The 14,315-nt window shown below is 34.7% G+C and overlaps 1 protein-coding gene across 4 annotated transcripts in view; it reads left to right on the top strand.

The window, feature by feature from the left end:
• The window catches only part of KIF6 (kinesin family member 6), a 174,559-nt gene that overhangs the window by 139,146 nt on the left and 21,098 nt on the right, over positions 1-14,315 (top strand). For all 4 annotated transcript variants that reach the window (XM_032183487.1, XM_032183488.1, XM_032183486.1 and 1 more), the window contains one exon: positions 4,771-4,821. In XM_032183487.1, the coding sequence (XP_032039378.1) occupies positions 4,771-4,821 (51 nt within the window). The remainder of the gene's footprint in view (positions 1-4,770; positions 4,822-14,315) is intronic.

Raw genomic sequence — 14,315 nt, 5'->3', positions numbered from 1 at the left:
GTGTTAGTGTTTCGGCCAGCTAGTCAGCTGTGACTCAGATATACATAGCTCTGCTCTGTGCCTTGAAAATATAATCTCAATTGAATTAAACAATTGTTACAACTGTTAGAGACTAAACATAGATCTAATGCTTAGGGCCTCAGAGCATCATTAGAAGCCTCAAATGTCCCAGGTGGGTGGATAAGTTCCAGGAATGGGAGGTTCTCTGAGTGCATAAGAAGATGTTCTGCTACGTATTTTATGTAACGACAACAAAGATTTAAAGATGATAAAAGAAAGAGACACAGTACCCTCACTAAGCTATGAAGATTTCAGAATCTCCAGGAAGTTAAGCTAAACACAGACTTGGAAAATGTTGTAAAATAATATCAAAGGCTTAAGAAATAAAACAGGAGATGATAGATTATTGACTAAGGTTCCAGCCTGTCAAAAGCTAAGTTAGAAGAGACCATGAAACAAGTAAAAGGTCTACCCACAATTGTAGATACCAATATTCCCAAAGGAAGAAAGTTAGGGTAGTATGTGTGCTCTTAGCTTGTCCCATATTTTATCCTTTAAGTTAGCGGTCTTTGAAAAAGTACAATATTATATGGAATGTCTGATTAAATATAAGAGAAGCTTTAAAATCTGTAATGTGGACTCAAGTGAAGATGAAAAAATGTACACTTTTAAATAAATATTTTTTAATTGCTACATGCTAATTTTAGTATTGGCTTGAACTGTATTCAGTATTGTCAAAGCATTCATTGTCTGAAATAAATTGGAAGATAATTTGAGCTCCTGGAAATAGTCTGGAGGAATACAAAGACAAAAAGTTACAGGAGAACCATATTATTCAAGTTACTGATTCTGATATTTAGTTAACATATAGGATACTTTCCTCTGCTTTACATAACTCCTAATTAGACTGCCCTATTCCATTTTGTCTTCTCCATTTCCCTCCTTGCTTTTGTCTCCTGTCACAAAGCTGAAGTTCTGTGTTACCAGTTCATCTCTTTTGCATACCTCAGGATGGTACATGTGTCCAGAAACACAGGCCAAAACCAACAGATTTATCACAGCCTTAATGACAGCTGGCTGCATGCTGAGTGAATTCTTAAATTCCCCCAAACTACCTTTTTGCCAAAACATGTGGAGTTGTAGCATTCAACATTTTATTGGGACTGTTATCTCCAAATGAAGAATGACTCCACTGGAAAAAAAGTATTTTGTATCAGCTGCAGACCTATTTTTAGCTTCTTGTTTGGTGAAACTTCAGAAAACATAATTAGCCATATGTTGTGAAATGCTTGCCAAGTCTTAAACTCAGTTTTTGCAGACCACGTTTGAGCACTACCTTGTCCACAACTTTATGCTGTTGGAATCAGATTTATATATATATATATATATATATATATATATATATATATATATATATATATATATAATTATAATTATATAAATGAGAATGTGATTCTTCATATTTCTTTGGGTAAATATTTGTGTTTATAAAGGTTTTAGAACTGGCAGTACTAAAGATTGAAATATTCCATTTGTTTACATGGGAAGGCAAGAGTACTGGAATCATCCCCTAATTCTATCACTTATGAACTTCAAACCTTGCATTGGGGTGATGGTGTTCTCAGAGATAGAAAAGTAGAGTAGGTCAGGAACATTCATTCTCCCCCACAAGTATTTGTAGTGCAAACAGAACAAGATTATTCTAATCAAAAACATAGAAAACATTAACTTTTTTTTTTTTTGTCAAAAATAAGAGCTTCTATGTAAACAACAGAAGTGTGGTTTTTTGTTTGTTTGTTTTTTCCCCAAAGGAAATCTAAGTAAACTGTTAAATTTCAAATTGGATTAAAACAAAATGAAAAATTAAATCATATCTGGCTAAATCTTGGTATGGAATTATAGTCAGGTGCCTCATGATAACATGCTATCTTCTGACCAGAATTCCTATTTGGGCTGCTTTTCCTGAAAGATGATTATAGTTTCTCCTCAGGAACTTTTCAGTGAAATGAAGTTCAGTTTCTGCTCCCTGAATAAGCAGTTTGTACTATGTGAATCAGATAAATGTGACCTTTCTATTTCTATAGAAGAAAAAAGAAAAATTCTTTTGCTATAAGAATGGTAAGACTGGAATTTTCTTTTCCTAGCCGAAGAAGTTTTCTTCGGTTCCCCTATGATTATAGGTGGTCTGGTTCCAACTTCTCTTTTTTTTTTCTTTTTTTTTTTTCATGAAGTCACCAAATATAAGAAGGACAAGATGTCTTATATGCTATGGTCCATGTCATGGATGGAGCAGAAGTGTATGAAGGCCAGAAGGAAAAGAGAAAGGAGTATTTGGGAGAGTTTCACACTGTTGGCTGGCTAACAAATAGTTTGCCATAAAAGTAGGGCTTCTGCAGCCTCTGTGCTCTCTGTCCCAGCTGTCTCTCTACTGGTAAATTCTTGGTAATTGAAAGTGAAGCCTCTTGGCTATAATCATTTAAAAGAAACAGCTCCTATATTCTTCTGTTTCCATGTATTTGTGTTGACTGAAGGCTGTTATATATCAGTTTGTAATTTGGTCTTACTTTCATTGACTTGTTTGACTTGCTTATTTTCAGTTAACCTCATTGCTGCTTGGCAGAAGTTTATGCAAAACATTTGGATTGTTGCAGATCTGTTTCTAGCAAGGTTAAAGGAATAGAAATAACTCTACTGAAATTGCATATTGACAAGATAGAGAACTTCACATATAAGTCACCTTCATTTTCAGTTAGCTTTCATGAAGTTACATGTATAGTTGGCTTTCTGAGAAAGCTCGGTTAAGGTCAATCCATTGAGATGAATCACAAGATTGCTATGAATTGTTTCATAACTGACTCATGGTTCAGTGCAAAGTGAGTAACATCACCCTATCTGATACAGTACAATAAAAAGATCTAAATATCCAGAATAACAAAAAGCAATGCGAGTAAAAAAACTGGTATGTTTAATTACTTTTCCGTGAGTATTGACTTCAGTCTTGTTGCTTTATAAAGCTTTCAAAGCACAAATAACATGTGTCGATCATGTAAATAAGCTTCATCTGTAAAAATGATGAATCAAGTTTTCTTTTTTTGTTTATTTGTTTGTTTTGTTACAGAAATCAGGAGCTTACTTAACTGAATGCCCTTTTTTTTATTTATTTTTGGTTGAGTGTTAGAGCTGGAGCTGAGGCAGGATTTATTTGGTTAGCTGTGGTATGTCAGGTTAGTTCTTTCAGTTAATTTGTTTCTCAGTAGCTGAAGGCTTTTCTTAATATTACAGATAACTTTATATAGAGCAGAATTCACTGGTTTAAAGAACTAGTAGAAAAGACTAGAACTAATTGAAAAGAATAAAGCTTACTGTGCAGCAAAATGGGAATCTGCAATATCTCTTATAGACAATGAGTAGGTAGTGTTTTGGGGGTTTTGGTGTGTTTTTTGTGTGTGTGTGGTTGTTTTTGTTTTTTGTTTTGGTTTTGTATGTGTCGGTTTTTGTTTTGTTTTGTTTTTTGTTAGTTTTCTAAAACCATACAAAACAAAATAACTTGGCTGTTATACTGTAATGTATTGCATACAATACCTGTTCCACAATGCTGCTGAATACCTAAGAATTATTCTCTAAATTCTTTAGAGAAGGTTAATTATTCATAGTTCTTTTGTACTTATAAAGCAGTCTAATCCTCATGACCTGTGAATTTAAGTGTGTTTTTTTTTTTCCCATTCTCCATTTAAGCATTTGAAAGCACTTAATGACTTAATTTGCTCTGATTATCTTACTCTTTAAATCTTCACTAATAAGTAAAGTTCAGAATACATGCTAATATGATGTACATAGTCATCAATCTGGAAAAAAAATGAATCCATCATGGATAATTTTTCTTTTTTTTTTTTCTATCACTAGTATCCAGATGTATAGATTAGTAAAGATTGTGAACAAGTCTCTGCTTAGAAATTGTTTTAATTTCAAATCTTAAAAGACATAATCCATCCTCCCCCAGAACAGCATATATGCTGAAGCTGCACATTAAGTTTTTCCTTTATTGGTTACATTAATATCAATGAATAATGTCTTCCCATGGGGTAATCTAATTATGGTTTGAAATAATTGGTGAACTGAAACAGTGTCATAGATCAAGGAGGAAATTAATAAAAGGGTAAAGGTGAATTACATAGGGCATGAGATCCTAACTAGGAATAATGAGATAATGAAATTAAGTTAAGTTTCCATCAAACACCAGTGATATCTATACAGTGAGCTCTGTTGAGCAGTGGAACTTGCAGAAGCTCTAGCACATGGGATATTTAAAACCGAGTTGAACAAACATGAAAAAAATGGATTGTAGTGAACCAATTTTTCACTGGCAATGAGGTGGACTGGATGACCTAATATCTCATTTCTACTGCTAGCGTCTACAAGTCTGTTTAAACAAATACTTGGAATTCTGTATGTCTTCTAAACTCACTTGGACTTCTTTTGTAGCAGGAGCAGCAGGACCTCATTATCCTGTGAAAGTGCTTGACAGTAAATAAAAAGCTTCATTTTCAGTCTTTCTTATTGGACAAAATTGTATTTTAGGCTACATAAAGTTAAATTGTGCCTACCTGCTTACTTGCAGCAAGGAGAGCTCAGAAAAGTGCTCATCCTATGGATCAGAGGAAATCCCCTTAAACAGGCCAACTGCACATGGGATTTCAAATGGTAGGAAATAAGCAACGACTTCATTAATTTTTGACATTTTAAAATTGTTTGCATTTTTGTCTTTTGCAGACCATCTGAAAGGAGAACTAACCCAGAGGCATATTCAAAGAGTTGTTCTAGGTAAGACTGAAACACTCGGAAGCAACAGGGATCACAAGTTGTCTCCCTTGGCTTAATCTTTTTGTTGGGCAGGTTGTACTTCTTACAACAGTTTATGCCACAGTGTTGCCGCAATAGTTAAAGAACATGGAGTCTGTGAATTTTGCCAGAGATTTGGCTCTAAAGGCATCTTCTTTTGTATGTGGTGAGAAAAATAGTAAAAAAGTTTTTTTGTTTTGTTTTGTTTTATTTTGTTTTCTTCTAACTGTAAAAGCAATCTTACCAGGGTGACCAAAGCAAGAACAGAGAGGTCTAATATCCCTGCAATTTTTAAATTGATTTGTGTGTGTGTGTACCCTTTGTGATGACTCTTGGATTCCCACTAACAGATATTGATTTGTCCTAAAACTGAGCCTCTAGTTAGCCATGTTGCCACTATCAATCTAACATCTTTTTAAATTTTCCTCATTCCAACAGTGACCAAAGGCATATACAGGTCATTTCTTTTACATCTAGTTGTAGAAGTTGAAAAGTTATTTCTTGCAGCTTCTGTTGACACAGCTGTGAAGCTGTAAGTGTCTATGTAAGTTGTTCACATAAGTGTAAAGTCATCTAAATTTGGTTTAAGGTGCTTTAAATGGACTCCATTGACTTTGTACTGAAACAGCCTAGAAGTGTCCATATGAGAATTCCCCTTCTGGAACAGTAAACTGCAGGTAAAATGTGACAAAAATAAATAAATAAAAAACACCTGCTGGGGGCAATAACAAGTTAAGCCCACCTCAATTAGATCCATAAAAGAACCCCCAAAAATAATGTCATGGACCTTCTTCATGTAAAAGATGGAGCTAACTCAGACCTGAATGCATTTTATGGTTTTATTTCAATGGTATACATAGCACAGGAAATAATATTTATCTCCTAATTAGAGAGAGAAAATTTGGATACTTGCGTTCCTCACAAAAGTCAGGATTACTGCAAATTAGCAAAGTAGTTTCCCCTTTGTCTTTCTAATTTAGGCATGTACATGCCAAGCTCTGTTGATGTTAGTATTTTATACACATTTTCTTTTTTATTTTTTTTTTAAATCAGCACTGAAAACTAATGCTACCTATGTCAATAAAGCCCAGAAGTCAAACTCAAATTATTTTGATCAATATCTGAAGTTCAGCCTGAAAGAGATAAATTTATTATCACGTGGAATTCTTTCTTTAATTCACTCTGTTTTTAACATTATTTATTCATGACGTCACATTAAGAAGTTACACCAAAATGAATCATAGAAATGCTGTTTATTAGAATTCCTTATTCAGTGTTCCCAAAAAAAGTAAGAAGTGATATACTTTCTGCATGTTTCAATCTGCATGATGACATCTTGTATGTCTTATATACTGATATCTTAATATACAGACATTTGTGTTGCAAATGTTGTTTTCAATAACTATCTAAGCTGGTTTTCATAAAATGGGTAAGAATAATTTTTTCATGTGTTTAGGAAATGACATAGTAGTGACTTTATCAGCTATACATTCACATTGTAAATATTCTCTTAGTATTCCATAACGTAGCAGGCAACCCATGCATTTTTGGCTTTTGTTTTGAACATTGCTATCTGCTTATCATCACTAAGTCTGGACCACACAAAGTATTTTCCAGACTTTTGTTTCCCCTTTGTTATTCACTCTTTTAAATGCTCTGGATATTTTGACTTAATATTTATTCTATGAGTTGGGAGAGTATTATTTGCCTGCCTGCTTATTTGGATGAATATTCTTCCAAGGAGTAACAGGTGTCAAGTCTCCCAAGATCTTTCTTGATGAGCAGAATGTCATCAAGATATTTTTAAATGAAAACTCCTGGTAAAAAAAGGCTAATTAAGAGTCTGTTGAAATCCCAACATGAAATAAAACATACAATTTTTTCAATTAGAAGCCAAGTTAACGTCTTCCAGCTGCTTTTTTTTTTTTTTTCTTAACTTAAAACATTTTATGGTTAAAATGCTTTCAGAAGCTATTTTAGTTGGATTTTAAACAGTATAGATCTGTTTTCCTGATGGCTATGCTTAAGATGTGAATTTCTCATTGAAGGATAACTCCACTACTTATCCATTGTTCTTAGCACTCTCTTTTTTATAACACCATATGCTGAAAGTTAACAAAGGACACAAATATATGGGAGGTTTCACTGGAGGCAAGACAGTACTCCGTGTTTTTCAGTACACAACCAGAAACAATTGAATACTTTGTGTAAAATTGCAAGGATTCACTCTCAGTGTCACTTTCATCTTTATTAATGACAAGAATACCTCATTACGCAAATACCTTCTTTTATTCAGTAAGACCTTTCAGAGTAATGTACGGTCTGAAGGGGTAACAATTGGCAAGATTGAGTCCAAAATTATGATTTTTTTTTTCTCTATTTTCATATTCTTTCTGCTGTTCTTTACTTCCCTTTCCACCTTCTCATTGATCTCATCTTTCACTTTTCCTAATTCCTCCTGCCTTCATTTTTCCCCCATTCTTCCAGTCCTCCCTTTTTCTATCTTTTCTCAAGTTTTTCCCTCCACAATATCATTCACTTCTGAATTTTCCCTCTTTAAGGGCTTGTATGATTCTTTCCTCTGCCTTTTCACTTCCTTCTGCATGCTTAACTGCATTTTTAGGCAGTATTTAAAATGAAATAATGTGCACAGCACTTAAGTACTGACAGAGCAAAAACAGTGAGTCACCAGGACGCCTCTGGGTGGACAAGGTGGAAGAAAAGGTTGGAAAGAAAAGCTTCGCCTGGGTTTGCAATGGTTTAGAATGCAACTGTGTGCTTTTTTATGACACTTGAAGATACTTTACCTGAAGATACTTTAAACTAGCATTTCAGTAAAATAAGAATTTGGTTCTTCATTATCTTATTCTAGTTTTACATTGATTGAATGTGATTGCAAATAGACAATTAGGCTAATGTAACATCATTCACCAGCAGTGGGGGGAGACTGAATCCTAAACTGGAACCATCTGATGACCCAGGAAAACCTATGACATACCATACTGGGAACACAGTCCTATTGGGATGCATGCTGGCAAAGGCATGTTTTGTACAGTAACTTTCCATAACAGAAACAACTGTACTGAGACTAACACAGTTCTGTCTGTTCAACTGCATCTCAAGTGGAGGCCTCTGTTGTGTTAACTCTGGAAGTTAGAAAGGACCCATGAATGTACACTCGGACACTTGGCTCATGTGCCCATATCAACAGAAATGTTTACTAAATCTGCAAGTCCCACAGCTGTTCTGTCAGCTTCAAACAGATCTTGACAGAGTTTCATACACAGAAATTTCATTATGTGCAGCCTGAAACATTTCCTAAATCAAGGTGAAATGATGCATCATCTTCAGTATATCATGTCCCTCTTTAGCAATAATCACAATTACTTTCTGAGCTTACTTGAAATGCGGTTTTGCAGCTTTCCATTTCAAATGTTTTGCCTTTTTTTTTTTTTTTTTTTTTTTTTAAAATGTTTGCAACCTATTAGTTCTTTTGGGATTCCCCTGAAAATATCCAGAAGGGGCAACACCTTTTGGTGTCTGGAGAAATTTGTAGGGACCAAATTAATCTCTCTCTTTCTGTGCAACTCCATTGTTCTCTGTAGTGCTATTTGGAAAAAAAAAAATGTAATATCTAACATGGGTAAAGATGATAAATATGGGTCTTTGTAAGGAATCTGCAACCTTAGTAAGGATTTCAGCATCAAGGCCCAGTTTGTAACTTTGTTTTTAGAAATAAGAACTTATATTTATTCTGTTATTGGAAGACCTATTCCCAAGATCATTTTTGAACAAACTTCCTTGGGGGTGAAGAAAGAAAACAAAACAAAACAAACAAACAAAAAAAAAAAAAAAAAAAAAAAAAAAACTATTCCTCCTGAAAAATAAAATGACTAGGTGAGTCAAAAATAACAGATGTATTTCAATCCCAGAAAAATGCATACTAGCATTTGTTTTAGAGTGGCAAATACTTCCGTGCCTTTCTTTGATTAGAAGTGAAAGCAGCATTATCAGAACCAGGATTGGTAGAATCAGGAACTGCTGCTCCCACTTGTCCCACATGAGGCATAGTGCATGTCATTAGAAAGGTTGTGCCACCATGGTTTATATCTGGTAAGTATATAGAGGATGCTTAGGAATTGTATGAAAATCCTCTCTGTAACCATTGCAACATCCTGCAGACATATATTACACTGACTAGGCTAATAATCAATAACAGTCTTGAACTCATCTTCTGTGATCTGTGTGAATGGAAAGCACATAGCACTTCCAAATTGCTGGTTTGCATCACAGTTAATCTCTTATTTAAATAAATCCATATTTAAATAAAATGAGCTCTGTTTCTTTCACTGCTTTACATCTTGTAACTGAGAAGCCATTTAACTTTGTTCATATGAAGCAGAGTCTTAATCTGTCCTAATGCCATGAAATGAGGAGACACAAGTGTTTTCAATCACAAAATGACAGAAGCTGAGAAAAGTGGCAGTCTGTGTTTTCCCACACAAGTCCAATACAATCCATGGAAAAATATAGATGGTCTGCTTTAAGGCCATCATTCCTGGCACTAACAAATGGTATCTTATATATAGGCTAAAAAAAGACCTTTGAAGAAATATTCAGTTTGTCTGAAGTCCAGAATTTTAAGGTTTTTTGTTTTGTTTTGTGACAAGAGATAACTATGTGGGTCTGTTCATGTATTTTCAACCCATAAAATATGCTATTTTTAGGGATAAAAGTAGGAAAAGAAAGTATAGTCAGTTTCCAATGGTCTCTGAATACAGGAAAGTTTTCTCTTAGAAATTCACAATTTTATTATGCATAATATTTCAGTGTGTTGTGTTCTTAAGAACTTGTGCTTGAGATCTCAAACAACAGCAGTGCTTTTATTGTAAAAGTTCGCTGCTCCTGTGCATGGAGGGCACTGTTTTTATTCCTAGGGTGTCCTCTAGTGGTTCCAAAGCCACTCATTTTAGTGATGGATTTCTCAGGTCTTTCTATTATTTCAAAGGAAAACAATCAGAGATGCTTTGCATTAAGGTTTATTTTTGGTTTTCTCTTTCTGACAGAAAGTTGGTAACATTGTTCTTGTTGAAAATGATCATTTTTCACAATTACTAGGACAAAGATATAAATAGCAAAGCTGGCTGAAAATTCAGAAAACATTGCCTCTTTCTTAAAAAGAAAAGATTTACTCTGCCAATGATAAGGATCTTCTTGAATATGCTTTGTTTAATTATTGCAACATATTAAATGCCTTTAGAAATATTTGCTAAATAAGTTTTTAGGCAAATACTTGTAATGCTAATGGACAATGAATTTTGAACACATATATAAGTCATTACACAGGATATTTTAAGTAGATTAGAGGTTCTTTGTAGCTTCTTGTTACTGTAGTGTAGCTAAGTCATTGCAATTATTTCAGGTGTGTCTCACAGGAAACCAGCATAGAATTTGGCTTCAGAAAACTGTGAAGTTACACACCATAACAGACTTACTCTCTCAGACTCACATGCTTTTCTCAGGCTTAGTTTCAGTGCCATCTATGCCTAATACACTGAGCTCTTGCAGAACTTTTGTATTTTTGTACGTACTAAGTTCTTTTGTGAAGATTATCACAATCCAGAAAAAGAAACAGGGTTTTGAAGCAGCAGCTAGACAAGCAGCAGTGGATCCCATGCCATAGTACTTGAGGTTTGTTGTCAGGTGTTATGTTTTTTTGTTTGTTCGTTTCTTTGTTTTTCCCAGTATTATGTAGGAATGAATTTCAGAACTGTACAAGTGTATTACAATAAGAAAACTCTTCTTAAATCTGGCCATTCAGACCTCAAGCCCACCCAGACCTTTCTTTCAGTAGGTTTCTCTTTAGCTATTTCTGGGTTGTTTTCTAGTTTTCTTTGTTTCTGTGTACTTCTGTTACTCTTTTTATCAGGTTTTACTAGCTGCAGTGCTAAATTCTAGAGGCAGCCATGAGTTTTCTCTCTCATTGTGTCCTCAAGGAAGAGAGCACTGCATCTTTACAGGAAATCTTTGCAAGAATGTTGTTCTGAACTGTCAGAGAAAATTCTGAGATTGTTTTTGTGTTCATATTAAGCTTCCCACATGACTTACTCAGCTTCGGTTTATCAGATCTCAAAAAAAGAGTAGCAGACATCTTTGGATCAAGTGATATTTTTATTAGGAGTCATGAACTTGTAGCACAGCAATCCGTTTCTGAGTTTTATTGACACCAACTTTAAGATTTCACTGTTGTTAGGACAGCTTACAGTCTCTGTAACCTTTCTTGCAATAAATATTTCTTCCAAAACACTAATGAGTTCAGAGTGAATTGCATTATTATTTAGAGACTCCTTTAGGTGACTAGTAGGTAAAGAGACAGAATCTGGAGATGAAACTCTTGATTCTCTAATTTCTCTACTAAAATTAAAGTATTAGGAAAAAGATGCTATGAGGATAGTTATATGTGTTAAAAGGGGTCCTCAGAGAGATTTGCAGGATTTCCGTCTTCAGACTTTTCAAGACATGTTTAGACAACCAAGTCTGATTCAGTTGTCATCCAACTTTGAGGAGACAGCCTCCCAAAGTCCTCCCAACCAGAGTGTTTTGGTGATTCTAAGATATAACTTGAGGTGAACAAGTGAAAAAAAAATGTTTTTATGCACTGTCTACTGATTCTATGCCTAAGTTAGTTTTGCTGCAGTACACCTTGGGTAGCCTCTCCCTGTTGGCTCTGGTAGAACAACTATGAGTAACTTACAGGTTAAGGAGCTGCAAACTTCTTCCTTCTGATTATATAAAGTTGAGTTTGTACATTAAAGGCTGTATCCTGTGGGTTGTTGGGCAGCAGGCTAGTTCAGTACCAGTAGGTTTGCTCTGAGAGCTCTTTGTCCATGTAACAAACAGTTTTGTAATCTAATAAACTGTAAACAACCAGCGAAGCTCTTTTCTTATCTGTATTTGCTTTGAGTTTTAAGGGTAAAGGTAAAAGCAAGAATAGCAACTTATACTTGACCAAGTAAATCACATGACAAAGGTGTGAATGAGAAATATCAGTGTTCATGTGGTATTCAGTGTTTCAGATCAAGCTACAGATCTGATGCAAAACTTCTTCCATTTTTTTGTTTTGTTGTAATGGCCAGAAGAAATTCACTATTGCTTTATACATTTTTTTTTCAAATTTTTAAGATCAAAAGAAAATGATGACTTGCAACAAGTAGTTACTGATAATGATAATATCCCACAAACATGCAGAGATTGCATATACTTCTCCAGACAAAAATCTTGTGGATGAGCTATATTTTTTTCTGAATGTCAGGATTGTCTCTTCTCATATGCACTACAGTATAAGTCAGCTGACAACTACCAGGACGTTTTAATTAAGCTCAATGTCCTTTCCTTTATACAAAAAACCTGTTTGAGTGATGAGAAATGAGTAGATATTTATATACTTTTTCTTGCACCTTCTTCAGCCTGTAGCCCAGCACTGAGAGCCTCACTGTTCAGCTCCTACAGCTGATGGATATATGCATGGAAGTACTACCAAAAGTGTGGCACTTAGTGTGAAGTATGAAGGTGGACAACAGGGATAGAGGGTCCCAAAAACATACTCTGGTCACCAAAACTGCACAAGTTGTATATAGCCCTAGTCTAGTACATGTGCCAGAACACTGAACAATACCAACATGAAACTCTGTAAAGAATAATGTTCCTGCTGACACGAAGTCCTATGGTTGTGGCTTCAGAAATTTTTGAGAAAACTTCTACTTCATACCAATATTTAGAAAAGGATTTGTCAAACTCTTTTAGAGGGCTTCTTTTAGCTAAGTGGGAGAGTGGAGACAAAAATTCTGCAGTATTTTGGTCTTTATTGTATACTTTACTAAATTCAGGTCATGGTATATTGATTTCACCAACAATGCTGTGCATCTTTTCTGTTTTAATTCTCTCTTGCAGATTAAATGTCTGCTACTAATACCTTGTAGCAGAAAGATCAATCTTGTTCAGGCTGATACTACTTCGATTTGATTCCTTACACATTTCAAAGTATTGACACTTGAATCAAACTCGTTTTTGTGAATTGAAGTGACATGTCAGTTGCTTGACCCATCTATACCCATACACAGTTTAAACAGAAGCAGTTAAGTATAGAACATGTATGCTTATTTTTCCTTATTTTTTTTAAATGACATTGCTGCTATAAATTCAATGTACAGCCCCAAATAGATGCTTTTGTGCATTGTCATAAGTGTTTGTACTGACAAACATGGCTGGAGTTCCATGCAGAATGCAGGTTAAATATCCACTACTTTTAGAAAATGTCAGACCTACTGAATTGATACAGTTACTGTGTGCACTGCATTCCTAAATGTGATGTGGAAGTATAGGATTTACTATGTATGCATACGCATATTGCTCATTCACAGCAAGTCTGGCTCTTACCAGAACCGAGAAATGTACATCTGCTTATCTGAGGGTTCTCAGCAAAACACATGGACACACCAAGCTTCAGTATCTCTACTACGTGCTGTGACACTCAGGATGACTATACCTTTAGCACCTTTAGATATTTCTCATTCTTTTTGCAATAGTTATGGTGCTGTTTAATAACTGCTGTCTCCACCTCAAATATCAGTTATCCCTTTGTTTAATATTATGAACAACATAAGTGACGTAACAATAATCTTATGTAATCTAATGGAAATGCAGGGAAGAATCTGAATTAGTAGGGGTTTCCAGACTATGACCCAGCTACATTACTATTCCACTAAATCAAGTGGTGTGTATGGAACAAATTAAACTTGAAGCTTTTTTCTTTTCTCTCTCTCCCTTTTTTTTTTTTTTCCTTTCTTCACAATAAACTGCACTTGTATATTTGGAAACCAACAGGGAACTTTTAGCCACAATGGTTTCAGAAACCTTAATGGCTTGAGTGCAGCTGAAGTGTAGGTAATGCCTTCTGTTTCATGTGTCGGGTATTTTCAGGAACAAATATACAAATGACTAGTTTCAAAGAAGAAACTTAAGGGAATTGAAGTGTGAGTCTGTATTTACCCAAAAGAGCTCAAAGAGACTGGGAAAAAAAAATCTCTACTTTCAGGTGTGCATTGGAAGTCAATTTGCTTGAGCCAATCTTAAGCTAGTAAAACAGTAAACAATGCAATGGTAAATAGAGAAGAGCATACTAATGGATCCTTTTTCTAAATTCAGTGACTAAAATAAAAATAAGAATAAACAAAATACACATGTTTTAATGCCTTCCTACATACACACATTTATAAAACATCCAAAATGAGACAGTTCATTCCAAGGTATGCTTAGGACCACCTGGCCAAATTTTAAAAAATCTATTACATTAGTATTAAGGGTAAAGTGCTCTAAAACCCACAACATAAACTCTTCCAGACATTAGGATATTTTCCATTTGCACATGAATTTAACTGTGCATACCCATCTTTGCTTTTGTATAAAGTACACATTGT

This window comes from Aythya fuligula, chromosome 3, assembly GCF_009819795.1.
Source record: "Aythya fuligula isolate bAytFul2 chromosome 3, bAytFul2.pri, whole genome shotgun sequence".
Classification (NCBI taxonomy): Eukaryota; Metazoa; Chordata; class Aves; order Anseriformes; family Anatidae; genus Aythya; species Aythya fuligula.
The sequence above is the reverse complement of the archived record's forward strand: the minus strand, read 5'-3'. Positions and strand labels throughout refer to the sequence as shown.